Source organism: Dysidea avara, chromosome 5, assembly GCF_963678975.1.
Source record: "Dysidea avara chromosome 5, odDysAvar1.4, whole genome shotgun sequence".
Taxonomy (NCBI): domain Eukaryota; kingdom Metazoa; phylum Porifera; class Demospongiae; order Dictyoceratida; family Dysideidae; genus Dysidea; species Dysidea avara.
Window position 1 is genome coordinate 212,345 of NC_089276.1, and position 18,860 is coordinate 231,204.

Consider the following 18,860-nt stretch of genomic DNA (forward strand, 5'->3'; position numbering starts at 1 on the left):
TCATACTGATTGATAAGATGGGACATAAGGATTGAACACACGTACATCAAAGTAGGCATGCTGATGTGAAATACCCCAAAAACCACGAGCAGCAATATCCAAGCGAGCACCATCATCTACAACAACACTATGACAAGAAAGGTTCTCACCAGTCAGAGGCTGAAGGCCAGGCTCAATGCAAACATCATGACAAATCTCCTTTAGCAAATGAGCAATAGAATCGTGGATTTCATTATGACGGACAAATAAGAATCCTCCCCGAGGACAACTTAAGGCATGTTCAACAGTAAAGGAGACACCACACACACAGGAAGCTGGTAGTAGAGCTGGCATCCAGCCATATCGCAAGCAGAGGGAATCGCGAAAATCACCCTTATGTAGATGAAATTGATGGTCTCTCAGGGGTAAAGCAGTCAACCAAGTGGAGGCACCAGGCTCACGGGCAATGTCAATTGAGTGGCTTAAGGCCGAAGTTGCAGATTCTTGAAATTTATTTAGATGGTCAAGCCACTGCTGATGGTTAAGTGAGCACAGTTTAGCCTTTGTAGAGTGTTGTGAGCCCACAACTTCCCAGGTGTAGCAACTGTTATGGGAAATCAGTAGTGAGACAAGAGGAATAATAACAACTAAAGTTTTGAATTGGACATCACTAACCAACAGAGGATTGATTAGTCCTAACCTCTTAAATGCAATGGAAAGGCCAGAAGAAAGCGTCCTTGATTATTAGGTGGACTACGACCAGTCACGGCTGGTATGTAAATATGAGTCTCTAAAGGGATCAGCCTGACGGTTAAGTGAGTTGAAAGCATTTGAAGCATCAACAAATAAAGCAGCCTCAGTATCTGGCGATTCGAACAACTGGCGGAGAGCATGGACTCCAGCCTCACAGTCAGATTCCTGACCTCCACACAGCTGAAGGGAGCCAACTGCCTCTAAAATATCAGTTTTCAAAACACCTAGGGCAGACTTTGCAATGATATGACGTACTAAATCACCAATTCCAATTAGCCGTCTTATCCAAAGCAATCAACCTGCATGCCAACAGGGCTGTAAGACTTGCAGGGTCAACGAGCCCCAAAACAAAGCCGCCTAGAAGTAGCAGCCAAAGCATTGCACAACTCACTAGAATCTGAATGGAAAAAAGTGCAGAGCCGCTTCCAAGCACTTGAGTCTAGCCCTGAGGGGCCTGCAGTTCCAACAAGTTGTAAAACAATAGAACGAATAAGTGACCATTTAATGTTATCAAACACTATAGGATGGAAAGGAGGGAGTGTAGAACTTGATTTTGATATAACAGAAGAAGCACAGGCTGAGCTGGAGGATGCTTCTTTAACAAGATACTACAAACACTAGTACCATCAATATCAGAGTCCAAAGGAAGAACTCCTCCTGTGTTTTCTGTACTTAAGAGTTGAAGAGCTGATTTAACATGACCCTCCATGATGTGCTTAGAGAACCACGGTGGGATTGATTTTTTATGGTAAGAAGAAAGACGATGCTGAATTGCTATGCCCTCCTGAAGCAATGACAATAAATCACCTTTACACCACAAATTCAAGCGACGCAAGAGATGGTGAGAAAAAAAATAAGCGCCTATCTCTCACAGCTAGGTGCTTATAATTATCAATCAATAAGTGCCATGCGAAGAGTGGGTCTGGCCATGCAAGACTAATCAATGATGAACTAGTCCCATGCCCAGACCCCACCCACTGTGTTGAGTACTAATGCAGTGGGTGGGGTTTGGGCGTGAGACTAGTGCGATCCTGGCTGGGAACGAGACTAGTGCGATCCTGGCTGGGCATGAGATTAATGATGAACTAAAAACTATGTGACTGTCTTATGTAATGTTAAAAGAAACGTTTTGACTTTTTGTTCTGTTTATTGTAGGAGAAGTTTCTATCCCAGGATGGTAACTGTCTCTTTGTAGAGTAGCCGGTCTTCTCTGTCATGTTACCGTTACCAGGGGTACCCTTGACATGACCTGGTTTTGTATAGTCACAGGATACTTGTAGTATACTGACTGTCATCTTGATGTGCCAGTAATCTACCTCAACTGGGAGTAATTCCTTGATGGAACTGAGACAAGCCACATCTAGTGTATAATAAATTACATCACATCCTTCCTGTTGTGATGTCACTTACTGGAATTGATGGGACTTTCCCTGATCACAGTGGTGATATGCTGCTCCAGGGCAGGACCCAGTCCAGCTATTACCATGATAATGACATCACTTAGTGATCACATGAGCTCACCTCTTCGATAGTCGACATGGTAACCATAATAAAGGGCATCAGCTAGGTGATTGCCTATCGTACTGGGATGTAGTGACCGCCTTTGAGCTACCTGCTCCTATAATAGGGTGTAATAATATTCCAGTTATAAGTCACACTTCTTACTAAGCTCAGTCCATCTTGTTGAAATAGTTTATAGCTCATTTCCATGGTAGCAGTCAATGAACCAATCTTTTTCTTCCTAGCTCGCACCTTGGATACCTGTAGGAAGTGATGGTTCTGTCAGTACAGTAGCTCAACATGTGTTACACTGTTAGCTGCCAGTGTTGGGAGAAACGTGCTACATTTGTAACGCGTTACGTAATATTATTACTTTTATGGTACCTAAGTAATATAACGAAATACGCTATAAAAACAGGTAATATAACTCAAGTTACTTTACTTACAAATGTAACGCATTACCTAAGTAATGTAGTTACTGTAACGAGTCTAATATTACGTAATCAAACAGTACGATAGTACTGTTTAAGTAGGGATCCGGGTGGATTTGGCGCGCGCCTCAAATTTCGATCCCTCAAAAATCTCCTAGAAATATCTCACACAGCAAATAAACCTTTTACTAAAGAGTCTTCAAGTTTCTAACTTTATTTCTAGCGTTATATATCAGGAAACGACTAGAAAAGTGCTGGAATTTTATTTCTAAAAAATCGCTAAAACAAATTTTCGTCTGCCTGCCAGCCTGCCTGCCAGCCTGCCTGCCAGCCTGCCTGCCTGACCACATTCGCAAGGCTACAGGCCAAACGAAGCAGCGAAGGATCACCATTCTTTGCCACAATATTTAACTCGCTGCTGGGATGTGCCTTTTCGGGTTCCAACAAGTGTCTGCCTTCTGCGCTTTGCCTTTCCTTTTATCTTCAATTACGGATCGTCTTCTTCTTTTCCAGTCACGGAGGCGTTAATAATTCGTATCGACACTTTCCTTAGAGCAGCCGTATTCGGACGCCACAAAACTAATAACGGATTCCGTACTGTAAGGGCAAGTAGATGCCTGTATAGCAACACTTGCAAAGCGATCAAACAGCCTAGTGAAGTAAGAACACACGGCCACGCCCTTATCAATCAGAGCGCGCGCTCGTACTTAACGATCAGTGGACCACGCCCATTATTAATGGTCCAGCTGTAACTAATTGTAGAAAACAGGAGATAGAAACCCTGCATGCCTTTCAATTTAGTAATTGAGCAGCTTGCATAAAGCAAGCAGCAAGATCGAGATACTCTAATAGAGCAGTCAGTGCCAAAGATCAATAATAGCTATATACCTATACCAAAAAAAGTTAACAAACTAGTGAATTTAAAAATTGTTAATTTAGAAATGGAAGTAGGGATCAAGCGATAAAAACTACTGAAACAAGTGATTTGAATGATGGCAACTATTACAACATAGCTTTGTGGGGAAATCCCTACTTTGGCATTGAACATATATGGTGACGTGGTGAGATGCCAATGTAAGGATTTCCCCACAAAGCTATGTTGTAATAGTTGCCATCATTCAAATCACTTGTTTCAGTAGTTTTTATCGCTTGATCCCTACTTCCATTTCTAAATTAACAATTTTTAAATTCACTATATTACTACAAGTAACGAAGTTACTAATCCCGTTAGTAATCACTGAGTAACGCCTAGCCACAATGAAGTAATGAAGCCTACTGAATGAAGCTTATTCACCAGCTTCTTACTTATAACCAAGATTTGCACATTGCCCAACAACGCAATCATGTCACGTGATAAGGTGGTAGTTTCACACGTGACAGCTTAAGGCTGTGGACACAAAGTAATATAATATGTAATATTATTATAGTTATTTTATTTTAAGAGTAATATGTAACTGTAACTAAATAGTTCAGTTGTAAGTAATATGTAATATGTAACTAGTTACTTTTACAAAGTAACTTGCCCAACACTGTTAGCTGTACAGCTACACTATTACGACTAACAAATGCTAGGGGTCAAACATCACATGATCTCAACCCCAACACCTCAATATTAATACCAAGTATTCTAATGTGTGAATTGGTTGTGTGTCCATGTCATACGTCTCCCAGAACCCTCACAAACCTTCTTTTAGCCACCCAACACAATATGTACATAACTTTCCTAGCTAACAAGCAATTATCTATACTTGTGAATGGGACAAAAAGTGTTTCCAATGTCAACATCAGGCAGTACCATATTTGGTTACACAATCTTACACATCACAGTTTCCCCTAGTTACACAACTTGGATTTTTAAAACAGTAAACAAACTTTTCTCAGCATTTCAGTTCAGTAAGCTGGGAAGTTTAAGTACTCACTCATCACATATGGCTTCATGACATGTTCTTTAGCTACACTACAACATACTTGATCATCAATAGCACACACAGGGTTATCATCAGAGAAATTATCCAATGAAAGTTCAGGATGGTTGTCATAGAAATTCTTCATCTTAGCCAGCACCACAGTACCAAATTGGTCGCACCACTGTTGGGACACCCCTTCCACTTTGACCATATTAGGAAGGACAGATGGCCTAAATATGGTAACAACACTTGATAGAGTACACCAATTGCAGTATGTTCAAGTTGAGCTGTTAATAACTCTTGGACATGTGGGTAGCTTGAAGTACTAATTGATCTGCTAAAATGTCTAAATTTAAGACATGGCACTTAAAAATTTCCCTTTGAGTAAACTATATAAATACAGTAGGACCTTGATTATCTGAACAGTATAGTGGTGAGTGTTCTATTAGAGTATTTTGATAACTACTGTAGAGTAGCTGAACACAACCCTGTATATAAATGATTGAACTGGTACACATGTGTTTGGATACTGGAGGTCCTACTGTACAGGATCACATGACATCTTCCCAGTTGAAACAAGTTGCTCTTCACCATTTATCTAAAAATCTAAAAAGATGTAGCTTGTCTTGTTAAATTATCAGTTCAACCTGTACAGGATGGGAGGGGCTGCTCACCTGCACAATACGAGTTGTATTAATAGTCTGTTAGTAGCTACCATATATGGTGCTACATCCTTCTCCATGGCAATACAGTTACGTAGCGATAGTAACTGTTGGTATAGTGCTGTCTATAAATAGAATAGATTACATGATGTCACATAATCTGACAAGCCACACCTCCTTCTCTTCAGTTGTGGGGTCTTTGATTGGCTGGATTATTGTGGGTGGGCCTTTGTGAAGCTCTTTCTTCAACATGTAACTCTTACTAATCTCCTCTGTAGGAATATATTCTGGAGGCTTCGGTTGAGGGGGTGTGGCTGCTGCTTGCTGTGCACCAGCACCGGATGGTTTCTCTAACTGGATCATTTCCTGTAGTACAGCAAGGTAATCACGACATTCCCTTACAACAGAATACTATATAGTCAGGGGCAGATCTAGGAGGGTTTCTGAGGTTTTCAGAAATTGGTCAAGTATATTCAGGAAATTAAATTGATTTGCAAATGTATCAGTAAATCTGTAATCTACTGTGTATCAACAGTATAAACTAAAAGGGAAGACTAGCAACTGACTAAGTCCACATGTAAACCATGTTTACAAACCAATACCATATGACAATACTGCTTATTCAAATATCAAGATAGCTACCAGCAAAGTGTTAGTGGTCAAATAACAAAACGAGTCAAATTTTGGTATGGACAATTCTCTTAAAAGGGTCCATATTGTGCCAAATCGAAACAGTTTGTAATTGTTTATGGTATGGAACGATCATTATGTGTCCTCAAGTGTCCACATTAACATGTAACACATACCATAGTAACATGTAACACATACCATAGTTGGTGCTAGCAACAGTTTACTATCCTTATTAGCTAGCCAGTTAATTGCTCTAGCTGTAATGAAATCACATGATCACTCTGCAACATCAGCCATGCCCCCTTACATGACATCACAACCTTGCAGCCAAATGAGTTCTGTATTGGCACCTCGGACAGGTAACCCTCAGCAATCAGCTGTCGTCCTGCCAGCCATACAAGTGATGTACTGTGATCACACAAAACAACCAATCAAAACTCACCAAATACCTTCCACCATTTTTCACTGCGGTACCTATAGTAACAATCAATATCACCATGGTAATGTCACCATGATAGCACTCACTTGCCAGAACTAAACATTTGATAGGTAGACGCTGCAGGGGGCATCCCCTGAGCTTGCTACACAGTTACCATGACAACAAGTAATATTAAGTTATAAAACAATACTACACTTACAGATCCTCGTAGTATACCAACTGGTACCCGTAACCCATAGCGACCATCTGTGATCTGTGTAGAGTTAGTGGTTACCATAACAACAACAACAATATGACTAACACTCTGAATGCACGATGTTGTGTTAACCAGGGTGGCAAGTAACATGCTAAGGGGTTGTTGTTACAAAGGACAGTTGGTAAAACATTTAGTAACACAGTAATTAAAGCATTATAAAACATGTACAGAAACAACTGAGTTGTAAGGAAATGAATACTCTGTAGAACTGAAATTCCTAGTAAAATAAATGATCAGATAGTGGACTTTTTTTTGAAAGGGTGATTTACACAAATCAATAGCTACATATTCATTTCCCTTCGCAATATGCATTTGTCACATCAAAAAGGCATTGCTAAATGTGTGAAAGATTGTGATGTGTTAACAGCCAGCAGTTCATTGGTTGGAATATTCCAAGGAACATTAAAGTATAAGTGTATTTCCTCCCTGTGTATAGTCTTCGCTTGCAAAGTTTTCACAGTAATGATAAATAAAATAAATGAATAAAGTGTCTTCTGGATTTGTTGCTATTAACTGTACAATGTTCTGGGCACATGGCCAACTGTCACTCACCATTATAGTCTCAGCCACAGCATAACTATTAAAGTTTTATCACTGACGACCATATCGCAGTGCCCCAATCACTTTGAAAATGTGGTACCCCAGTAGGAGCACTTCTACTTATACGTTTATGTCACTTCTATGACTTCTGTACAACCAATACGTGAAAATTTCCCCCTTGAGAAGTTGAAATGTGACAATTTGCAAAAAAATTACTCATGAAAAACCCACCTTGAGTGAAAAAATAAAATTAATAGTATACATGGTTGTCATGGTAACCTGTATAGCTGAGAAGAGATGATTAGCTTCTTCGGAGAGATCAACCATGCCCCCATCAGTTGTGTCATGTGATCTCATGGCTGCCCTAAGGACTCATCACCATGGTAACAGATACACAATTGGTTGTCATGGTACCTCTGACAATAATCACAACATCGAGGGTGTCCATCCACTGAAATTGATTGACCAAAATGTGACAACAACATCCTGTAGGATCAGTTGTCATGGTGATGATGACATCATTACTACTAATAATGACATCATTACTACTAATAATGACATCACCTTCGTCTACAACTGTTGGATGAGGTGACAAATCGTTCCATCTCATGTAACATGTCTGTCTTGTGTTTGAGAAATATCTCGTCTGTGATGTCATTGAGGAAGTATCTATGGCAACAACACGTTTGAGATCCAACTGGTGTGGTGGGGAAGAATGGACAGCCAGGCCCACACATACAGGACATACACACATATCACACACACATGCACGCACACATATAGAACATACACACAGACACACATACAGGATGTACATACATACATATGACACACAGCAGGTCAAACACACAGACAGACTTGTTGGTATTGATGTCAGATGATTTGTAGAAGATATAACAAGAGCTGGGGTACCTACAGGTGGATCACATGATCACCCAATGACATCACATAATTACTCACCCATCTCTACCAGCTCGACCAATCTCTTGATAATATGTCTCTATGTCCTGGGGCACTGTGAGGGTGTGGTCATGGATAAAACAGTCACATACATATAGGGAAATACAATGGTGATGTCACTATATGGGCAATGCTTGTTTCTAATGTGGCTTGTCTTAGTTAGGTTTGGTTCAGCCTCATAAACATTTTGGAGTTTAAATATTCTTAAGACTCTGTTTAGGCCGTTTTGGGTGGGTAATAAATCTCATATACTCCACCTTGTTTTCTAATATGCTCCACGCCTTCAGGCACAATATAACATATGTTCAAAATCTAGGTTTATCATCCAATCGCTATGCATTGTTCATGTGCAGTGATTTAACGAGCGCGATTATTTTGTCACGTGAGGCCGCATAGTTGCCATGGCGCTAGTATATTATCGCAAGAAAACCAGCTGGTTTTTCCAAGCCTACAGCAGAAACAGCCGTGGATGAGGTAAGTAATCTGAGTGTAATGTGAAATAGAATCTAAAGCAGTTATACGGGCACAATGTGGAGTCTATGAAATTTATAAACCCTCAGGCCCTTAGTAGTGCCCTCACTTTGCTCGTGCACTACAGCCCGAGCCTTCAGGTTTATAAATTTCATAGACTCCACATTGTGCCCGTATAACTATTATTTGTAGTTTTGTTATACTCCTAGTACCAACCAACGTACTTCATACTGTGCCTAGCAAACCATAGCAATAAACTGGCTACATACTGTGCCTAGCAAACCATAGCAATAAACTGGCCACATACTGTGCCTAGCAAACCATAGCAATAAACTGGCCACATACTGTGCCTAGCAAACCATAGCAATAAACTGGCCACATACTGTGCCTAGCAAACCATAGCAATAAACTGGCCACATACTGTGCCTAGCAAACCATAGCAATAAACTGGCTACATACTGTGCCTAGCAAACCATAGCAATAAACTGGCTACATACTGTGCCTAGCAAACCATAGCAATAAACTGGCTACATACTGTGCCTAGCAAACCATAGCAATAAACTGGCCACATACTGTGCCTAGCAAACCATAGCAATAAACTGGCTACATACTGTGCCTAGCAAACCATAGCAATAAACTGGCTACATACTGTGCCTAGCAAACCATAGCAATAAACTGGCCACATACTGTGCCTAGCAAACCATAGCAATAAACTGGCCACATACTGTGCCTAGTAAACCATAGCAATAAACTGGCTACATACTGTGCCTAGCAAACCATAGCAATAAACTGGCTACATACTGTCATGACTAGTTAATGTAATAACAAAGAGGAAACTGATCAGGACAAAGAGACAATGAGATACGGCCATACATAGTGTCTGGCCCTAGTCACACTGTCATGTATACAACACTATTGCTAATCCCTGTAATACTATATTACAGTGTAACTAACAGTTGCATTAAGGGTGTGTGGCTCACTTCCATAATGTATGATCATCCTGATGTCCGGCTTGTCTATTCCCATACCAAATGCCACTGTCGCCACTACACACTGGAATGAAATAAACTTCAATATCACTTTCAAAGCATTTAGTTTATGCAGCCCCGGGGGGTGTTAATTATTTCTAAGCACCTAGCTCTTACCAATTATAAGACATATGTTAGACTGGCCTACCATTTGTAAGGGATAACATTACAGCAGCTCAAGGATAGCGCACAACATGTAAATCAGATGTTTTCTTACTCTCAATATTGCTTAGAACAGAGGGGAGACACCAAAGAATTGATACTTCGATAAACTACAAATGCTTTGTTGCGAGGAGAATCCTTATCATCAACTGGAAACGACTTCATTGTTTTCAGGAAACACTAATGAGTGGAATGAAAGGTCAGATGTGATGTATGTAACCACCTCATACTGACGCCCAGTCCACATGAACAGCTAAAATCTTACAAAAAAAAGTCTAGAGGCTTTCAATGAATGGATGGGTGAGTGATATTGTTTGCACTGTCAGTAAATCCAGTTGGTGAAGTACCATGTGCCCACTACACAGTATGGCTGGAGAGGCTTGTTCCCATATTGCTTCTATGCTGTTCACGTTAGACTGAAATACGTAGTCAAATCAGGCAACAATCTGTCACTGAAGGTCGTGGAGAGCCTTCTAAGCCTACTCATTCTGATTTAGCCATGTTTCATAATGAAATGTCTCAGGGTCGGGAAAACCAGTTGTATTGTCATTGATTAAAGAGACTCATATGTCCCAAGCCATTTTTCCTTTTTCTTAGAAGATGACAGTGGCAGACTAGGAAGATCACATGTATTATTAGCAAGTTAAACTGCCGATGAAGTTTTGTCATGTACAATTTTGTGATTTTGTAGCTAGGAGGGAAGACCTAATGGGGAAGTGGTTCAATGAGGAACCAAATAATGTCACACTGCAGTCACCAAGCAGTGCAGGTGATGGTACAAGCTCAAGTACATCTGGACTTGTTGATGTACAGTCTCATGCTGGTGAGGTGCAGGTTGTAGGAGCATCATGTCTATGACCAACAGGGTACTGCTTTGTGGTATAGGGGAAGACACAGAGCGCTTGATAAAATGGTTTCATTTTTCATGTTTGCAAATAACTCTAACAAATTTACCAAAAATTGCTAAGACTGCCACAAGAGAAGAAGTTCAAGAAAATCAAAGAAGAGAGCTAATTGTTATACATCTTAAAAATCTTTCACCATATGCAAAAATATCGGCAATGTATAATAATTATGATAAATACAACATTGTAAATAGTTATACTAGTGCGTCACAAGTGTACAGCACATTACAGCTGACCCTCTCTGTCACCTGTAAGCATATTAAAAATAGAAAGAGTTGATTGTAATATAGAGCCCACCAGTCCAATAACTCTTTCAACATGTGTTCTAACTTGAGAAAGCTGGCAAGTGGTGTCAATTTCTACTGTTTTTCCCCTTAGTTGAAGGGAGGTATCTTGACTTCTGCACAATACATTCCTGCAGCCTGATCAATTGTGAAGCCATGATCACATCTCCAATTTTGAGAGCAGATCACAGTTCTCAGTCAAATTTACATCGGAGAACCTTCCACCCCAGCCTTACAATTGATCCCTGAGGAGTGATGCCTATTAAAAATTTACAAGTGTTATGTTTCTTGTAGTTTGACCATGTTTGAGTCATCAAAGAAGTTGGTCTGTCAATAAACACATCAAACAGTCAATAATAATTGTACATCTTTGAAAGGTCTTCCTGAAATATGTTCTGTAACTGGCCAACAAATTAAGGAAAATAACTTCACATTCACCTGAGCCCTCGTTTCTTGTTAATAACTCTTGTTACATGGACCAGCTGCCCAAGTGTTGAGAAGCCCTTTAAATACCAGAACTGTTAATCAAAAAAGCACTTTGATTCTGACAAGAACAAGTGGTTCAGGTGCGCAAACATGTTTACAACATGAAAACATGCTTGTTCCAGTACAAAACCACTGGGAGTGAACACATGTTCACCTCTTTGATATTACTATATACATGTTTGCGCAAGTACGTGTATATACATGTTTGCGTTTGAACAAAGTGGTGAACTGTTCACATGTTCACCTCTTTGTTCGAATTGACAGTACCAACTAATACCCAGCAACATATTCTTGCTGCTAGAGCTAGAAAGGAAGATCGATATAGCTCCTTGCAATATGACCTCCAGCTTTCTGGGTTAACTGTCAATCTTGTTCCAATTGAAATTGGTTGTTTAGGCCACTTTTTGTCAGAAACAATTGCTCAAATGGCTACTGCTTGTGAAGTGCCAAAGAAAACCATAAGATCCTTGTTTGAGCAGGCAGCTCGCATTGCTGTGTCCTGTTCTTACAGAATTTTTAATTCTAGAGCCTCCCTGGGCTGGGATCTTTTAGACCACCTTAGGTAAACTTTAAGTATTACATATATGTAGATATAGTTTTTTTGTGTGTGTGTATTGTAATTTAATTTACCTTTAGTTAATGTAAGTCTTGCCAGGGCTCCTGTACTGATCCATCAGCACATGGTACCCCTGTGTCTAGGCCCCTGTATGCTTGTAATGTATATTTTTTCTTAATCATTAAGACGTTTATTCTCCCCTTCTTTGGCGGGGCTCAGGTGAACAGGTACTGACTATAGCCATTTAGAAATACACCTGGAAATTGTAGATTGGTTAGTGATAGGGCAGATCTCTTGGTCTGGAATATTTAATCATAGCTTCACCAAAGTTGATCAAACCATAGATAATGTATGTGTTCCTAATGGATTGGAAATGCCCATTAAATTATTTACCTATCTTATGGTCCGCAATCCGAAAAATCAACTTTTACAAATCGATCCCCTACCATTGCGGGATGTTCATTGTAGTATCCCATTGCTAGATCCACCATGAAACCTGAGGCACAATTGTTGTCTTCACAGAAATATTGATCTTAGTATTTCACGAGTTGTAAAATTTAATTTTGTGCTCCACACAAAGGAGTGGATAAAACTTGCTACTTAGCTAGATATTATCTAGAGTTATTGTCGTAAAAAAGTACGCAAAGTAATAAGCAAATGATTCACTGGGTGCCCGGGACAGGGTTGCTTTCTTTCAAAAATCAGAAAACGAGACATGAATTTTTGAATTCAAACTGCCCTACCAGCCAAGACAAGAAAAGCCAACTCTTTCTCATAGTGATGTGATAAGGTTGGATGCATAGTCTGTCTATGCTGTTAGTCTGGAAAGGATCTGAGATTTCTCACCATCTGGGTAACGAGCGTCAAAATTTTCGTGTGTCATTCCCTCAATGGTGTCAAAGTCCTTTCTAGTACTTCTGATGCCACACTGGTCACCTAAGTTTGTTTAGAATAATGATAAATGATGGTCCAAAACGTTTGGTAGTAGTAGCAGTTGGTATTACTGTGATTTCATATGATGCAGTATACCCAGGAGCTCGAATCGAACGCGAAATATTTTTGTGCTTTTTTGGTTTGTTTTGGGATATTTTGCAACATAATGGTCATGTGACCTAGTAAAGATTTGAAGCTGCTGTGAAGTGTGAGAGGTGCAGTCAAATTTTGACAACTTAGATAGACCGTGGTGCATAGCTTAGATAGACCGTGGTGCATAGCTTAGATAGACCGTGGTGCATAGCTTAGATAGACCGTGGTGCATAGCTTAGAGCGAGGCGTGAATACTGTGGATTAATTAATAATAATTGACAACTGCTGCTACCAAACATCCAGGGACATCTTTTGCCATAGTTTTAGTCAAGATTGTTGTGGTTGCTGAAGCGCTGGAAGTGGCTAGAAAGCGTGACACAATTCTTTAATGCTGCAGAAAATTTTGACGCTCATCACCCAGATGATGAGAAGTCTCAGACCCTTTCCAGACTAACAGCATAGACAGGCTATGCATCCAACCTTATCACATCACTATGAGGAAGAGTTGGCTTCTCTTGCCCTGGGTGATAGGGCAGTCTGAAATCGAAAATCCATATTTCTTTGTCTGTTTCTTCAAAGAAAGCAACCCTGTGCTGGGCACCCAGAAATTCATTTGCTTATTACTATGCGTACTTTCAACTCTGGATATGATCTGGCTAAGTAGCGAGTTTCATCTGGTCCTTTGTGTGGAACACACACACAAAAAAAAATTTATTGCATCTCACAAGATACTAAAAACAATATTTCTGTGATGACAACAACCATGCCTCCAGTTTCATGGTGGATCTAGCAATGGAATACTACAATGAACATTCCACAATGGTAGGGGGATCGATTTGTAAAAGTTGATTGCAGACCTTACCCTATCCTAGTTACAGTGCGCCAATACATTCAGAAATTTGCTGAAATGTACTGACCGGCTGTTTGGCTTTCTCTCGCTTGTTTGAAGGCATGGACATTCCTTTTACATTGTATATTGTGTTGCATTGTGTACTAAACAAGAACACAGCGTGTCTGTGTACATTAGGAGAAATATTGTTTGCTGCCAGGTGATAATGGCAGGTACACATTAGTGTTCCACCGATAATCGGATTGGTATCGTATCGGAGCCGATATTAGGCTTTTAATATCGATTGGTATCGGTTATATAGGTATTCCAATACCGATTAATAGCCACTCACACCAATCGTCAGCATCATATCTAACATCATAAATGCTATGCTAGCAAAACGTAAGCTGGAACAGGCTGGAAATAACATTGAGTATTATTCTAGCACAAAAGGTGCAGGAATTGCTTTGTTAAACATTGGCCAACTGCTACTTACTATTTTTACATGAAAAAGATCGAAATACTCTAATAGAACAGTCACTGCACAATAAAATGTTCTAGTAGAGCAGTCACACATAGCTAACTTGAGAGGTGTGTAAATTGTATGGCAATTATCAGTATCTGTATTGGTGAAAATTTACTGCTAGGTATCAATATCGGATCGTTAGGTATTTTTCTGTATCGGTGGAACCCTAGTACACATCAGCTAATATTTCAGCAGCAATACTATTAGCCAACTTCTTGTCACCGCATTTACACAACCAAAGAAATGTGTGATACATTTGAAATAGATTTTATGCCACAGTACTGCTCAGCTTGAGTTAAACAATTGCACAAAGTATTACCTGTTTTCTGATGTTTATCGAAACAGTAGAAATACACAGCGAAACAGTGAACTAGCCTAGTACACTCTACCTGCTACAAGTGGCGTAAACAGTAGCAAAGAAACAATGCTGCACTTTCTGCTTCTTCATGAAATTTGCACAACCATTTTACAACACCACATTTCACCTTTAAACCTGAATTTTCATACTCTGCTGTTTACCACTCACCAGAGTCGCTACCCAGTCCAACAAACAACAAACAATAATTTGCAGCTTACAAAAACAGCGAAATCTTCCACCTGTAGAGGCCATAAAGTTTACTCGCACCGAAATGAGGATGCCCCCCTCCCCCCCCCCCCCCCAAAACAAGGATGGCCCATGACGTCACTATGTAAATAATATGGGCGTTTACAACCCACGTGTCGTATATTATCCATAATTAAGCCAGAAAACTGGCATTGGGGTAGACCCTTTTATCATTATGATGGGTTACAGTGAAGGATAGCAGAGCTTATAGTATGTTCACGTTGAGCTGAATCCTCAAAAACATTTAATAACTCATGGATGCAATTACACACGATCTTGAAATTTGGCTCATTTGTAGTACTGCTTGACTCGCTAAAAATATTTCAACATCTTTTTGTTCAAATGTTTGACATAATATTTACTATACATTTACTATGAAAAGCAATATAAGTACAGTGTCCATTACAGCCGTTTCCTGAACTTGTAATGGAGCCAAGCCATACGTGCCTGTTGTTGACACCTTTGCTGTTACCAATAATCATCTGGTTGGCTGAAATGTTAACTCTGTTGAGAAAAAATCCACTTTTAATTTTTAGCTGTTTTTCAGGATCAGCTCAACGTGAACATACTATAGAAGTTAACCAGAAATGTTGTACTGAACTACCATCTTTTGCAATTCTGTTAGCCTCAAGTTTTGTGTTCAGTTTGACTTCTTTTTTTCAACAGTTCAAGCTCTTCCACAGCTTTATTGTATTTCTGGAGTAGTTCATAGCAGACTAAGTGTTTCTTTAGCTTGTTGTGATCTGTTCATTTCATTCAACCACCTCTTTTGTTTGGCATCTTCAACCTCCTTTCATACTCTGGCTTGTTCAGCTTCTCTTCTTTATTATTCTTTTAACAATCTCTCCCCTCATCCTCTTCCTCTCCTCCACCTCCTTCAGCCTTCGCTCTTCTTCTAATTTTCTTGCTTCTTCTTGCCTTTTGCTAGATTCAGCAAGCTCCTACATTTTGCTTTCCTTTGCTTTTTCTTCTGCTGTTCAGTGATCTCGCATCCTTCGTTTTCTAGAAGCTGTTCTTCATCGAAAATCCCTGACCTGAGCTCCTATTTTCATCTCATTAGGACTGTCAACACTTTGAAAGATTGTAGGGATGTAGTTCTGGTTGTTACTCTTTTGTCCATCAATGAAATGTTCACTACATATGACTGTGTGCTCCGTTGGGTACCAATTCTTCCTGTTACTGCAGCAATCCATTAGTAGCTTCAATTCAGATCCATTTTAGGAAAGTATCAAAACTCACTCCACTTGTGTTACACAACAATTCAAACACTCTTTGTACATGTACCCCCACAAATGGTGGACTGGTCCTAACGCATGACTTAATTGGTAAGAGCTAGGCACACAACACACCCTCTGCATGAGCTCAGTTGTCTACACAAGTTTTTGAGTTTCAGCTTTGTAGCAATACAATGTTGTTATATTAAATAGTTTTTTAGCATACAAAAAGTAGCAAACTAAACTCTAGTTTTAGTAAAATAAACGACACTACAATATAGGGCCTGATGTATTTCATGGACTGAGTAAGGACTTTTAGTTTTAGTTATAGTAATTTTTCTTAATTCCTTTTAGTTATTGATTTAGTTATGGCTAAACTATGATCACTGATAAATTTATTGTTCTCCACAATAGATACCCCATACCACATACCAGAAACTACATAACATATACCCCATACTCCATATCATATACCTGAAGCTCATCACTGATAAATTTATTGTTCTCCATAATAGACACCCCATACCACATACCAGATACTACATACCATATACCCCATACTCCATACCACATACCTGAAGCTCATCCCTGATGAACTTATGGTGTACACTTTTCCTCTTTTCCAATGTTAGTCCAGCATGATAATAATCACATGAGCAGCCGGCATCTGTCAGTTCCTGACACACACCCTCACACATGTTCTTAGTACGACAGTAAACTATCGTAGGACCATCGAACTCTCTAACCTTCCTGCCCCTAATAGTGAGATAATGTAAACTCTATTAATAGTAACAGGCTCATATGACAACCAAAAATTGGAAATGCTGTCACACTGCAGAAAGCAACATGCAGTTTTATTTTTGTATTACATATTAATTTCTTAACCCCAGATGGAGTGTTGCAGAGGGGCCTTCTGTACTAGCTTCAAATGGTTAACTATTTTGGCAATACAATAAGTGTGATGTTCTGTTGTATATAATGAGGTTAGCATGAGGATGAACGTGTGTACAGAGGCTACACCTCGGTGAACTACTTACCACATCGCACAACACAGTAAAAAATTTTCCGTGTGCTCTTCACAGTAGTACTAGTAACATCAACATATGCTGGACATGTGATACCATTTCCAATCCTTATTAAGAATCGTGTAGGAACCACTCACTTGACAGACTTTGTACTGCTCATTAATGGCCTCAAGTCATCAATTACACTGGTCCCCCTGAGCCGTGCCTCCAAGTATAGGTTTGGTCTGTACATAAGGGGATCATGTGAGATCATGTGATTGCGTTAACAACACCTGTCACATGTTGTGACAACAACATTAGGATTCTTGAGATGTAGACTGGAGCAGATATCATCTCGTACTGGACTGGTTGCCGTGGCAGTTAGGGCAAGAAAGGGAACCTGTAAGAGTTCACTAGAAATGATCACATTATCAGGAAGACTTGCACTTGAGTACAAGAGCCATACTGAGTACCTGAATGTACTGTTAGTACGACAGGGTCAAGCAGAAAGGCTAATTAATATTTTATTTTCTAAAACCATAAATCCCTTTTATAATAAGAACTCTTAGAACAGTTATTTGATTTTGACTTGTATTTGACAATATTCTTAAGTATTTTCAAACACCATGACTATAGCAATCACTTACGTCAGACAGGACATCCCTCAGGTTTCCTAATTGTCGATAACTAGCCCTGAAGTCATGTCCCCATTGTGATACACAATGAGCTTCATCAATAGCAACTAGACATAACCCTATATGGAAGGTAGGCTATATATAGCACACACACACACATGGTCACTATGGCAACATACCAACAGTACTATGGAGTTTCTTCAACATGTCGACAGCATTAGTGATGTACTCAGGAGTAACGTAGAGTAGTCTTATCTCTCCCCTGTAAAATAGGTGACTGTCCTATTAGAGTGTTTAGTGTTCTACCGTATAACAGGTTTTTAACGTATCTTCCGTAAAAGCAGCTCTCCACAAAAGTAAAATCCGCTGAATATTTTTTTATTCCAATCACTAGAGACATGCTGGAAGAGGAAAGGGAAGTGTTGTTAAGCACTTGTGTACATGGCTACCACATTTATATAAAAATGAAGATCAGTCAATCCATGTAGTCACTATAGAAATTACAAGAGAACAAGTCCCCCCTAACTATCAATTACTGAAATGCAGACTGGCTACTCATGTTCCACCTGTACGGAAATTATGGACAATTCTTGTGATAACCATTAGCTATTCAGCAAATCAACACTTACACAGTAGAGAAAGAAATGGGACACAAAGGAGGACAAAGGTAAGTCCATGGTGCACGAATTGTAGCTGCTGCAGTTGACAAAAGTCTCGGGTTGAAGTGACATTGAACAGTGAAGAAATCAAGTCTGTAGCCTTAACCTGACTGAAGGCATCAGTTAAATAATTTAAGTCAACAATTTTTTTTTATTTCATAGAAACTTGGAAGGGTTTATTATGGGCTTGGGTTAGGGGTAGGGTTATACTGCACCTAACCAATACTGCCAGGCTGGAAAGTGATGCTGATTGGTATTTTTAGAAAACCCAAACCTCCATGATCCCTACTATACAGCACTATAGTACTGTATGGTGATGTAATCTGCACATGATCACAGAAGTGCAATAGAATACACCAAGGTGAAATACTTTTAAAATTAATTTTTAGCGCTAATATTTCAAAATATGTGGGG

General features: G+C 39.6%; 1 protein-coding gene across 2 annotated transcripts in view; it reads right to left on the reverse strand.

Annotated features, from left to right (window-relative positions):
• Nucleotides 1–1,788: 1,788 nt before the first annotated feature.
• Nucleotides 1,789–18,860, reverse strand: part of LOC136256710 (bifunctional 3'-5' exonuclease/ATP-dependent helicase WRN-like) — a 28,459-nt gene continuing 11,387 nt past the window's right edge. The window contains exons 6-28 of one of the 2 annotated variants that reach the window (XM_066049718.1): nt 17,967–18,049; nt 17,800–17,906; nt 17,446–17,552; nt 17,311–17,397; nt 16,724–16,904; nt 9,509–9,581; nt 8,058–8,112; nt 7,956–8,009; nt 7,662–7,766; nt 7,512–7,583; nt 7,377–7,461; nt 6,501–6,554; nt 6,388–6,443; nt 6,305–6,336; nt 6,170–6,247; nt 6,061–6,119; nt 5,407–5,598; nt 5,245–5,357; nt 4,632–4,800; nt 2,398–2,493; nt 2,254–2,350; nt 2,143–2,208; nt 1,789–2,092 (exon numbers count right to left, since the gene is read on the reverse strand). In XM_066049718.1, coding sequence (XP_065905790.1) covers nt 1,848–2,092; nt 2,143–2,208; nt 2,254–2,350; nt 2,398–2,493; nt 4,632–4,800; nt 5,245–5,357; nt 5,407–5,598; nt 6,061–6,119; nt 6,170–6,247; nt 6,305–6,336; nt 6,388–6,443; nt 6,501–6,554; nt 7,377–7,461; nt 7,512–7,583; nt 7,662–7,766; nt 7,956–8,009; nt 8,058–8,112; nt 9,509–9,581; nt 16,724–16,904; nt 17,311–17,397; nt 17,446–17,552; nt 17,800–17,906; nt 17,967–18,049 — 2,266 coding nt within the window. In that variant the 3' untranslated portion in view covers nt 1,789–1,847. Of the gene's footprint in view, nt 2,093–2,142; nt 2,209–2,253; nt 2,351–2,397; nt 2,494–4,631; nt 4,801–5,244; nt 5,358–5,406; nt 5,599–6,060; nt 6,120–6,169; nt 6,248–6,304; nt 6,337–6,387; nt 6,444–6,500; nt 6,555–7,328; nt 7,462–7,511; nt 7,584–7,661; nt 7,767–7,955; nt 8,010–8,057; nt 8,113–9,508; nt 9,582–16,723; nt 16,905–17,310; nt 17,398–17,445; nt 17,553–17,799; nt 17,907–17,966; nt 18,050–18,860 lie in introns of both variants that reach the window. The other variant, XM_066049717.1, reaches the window with a different exon arrangement.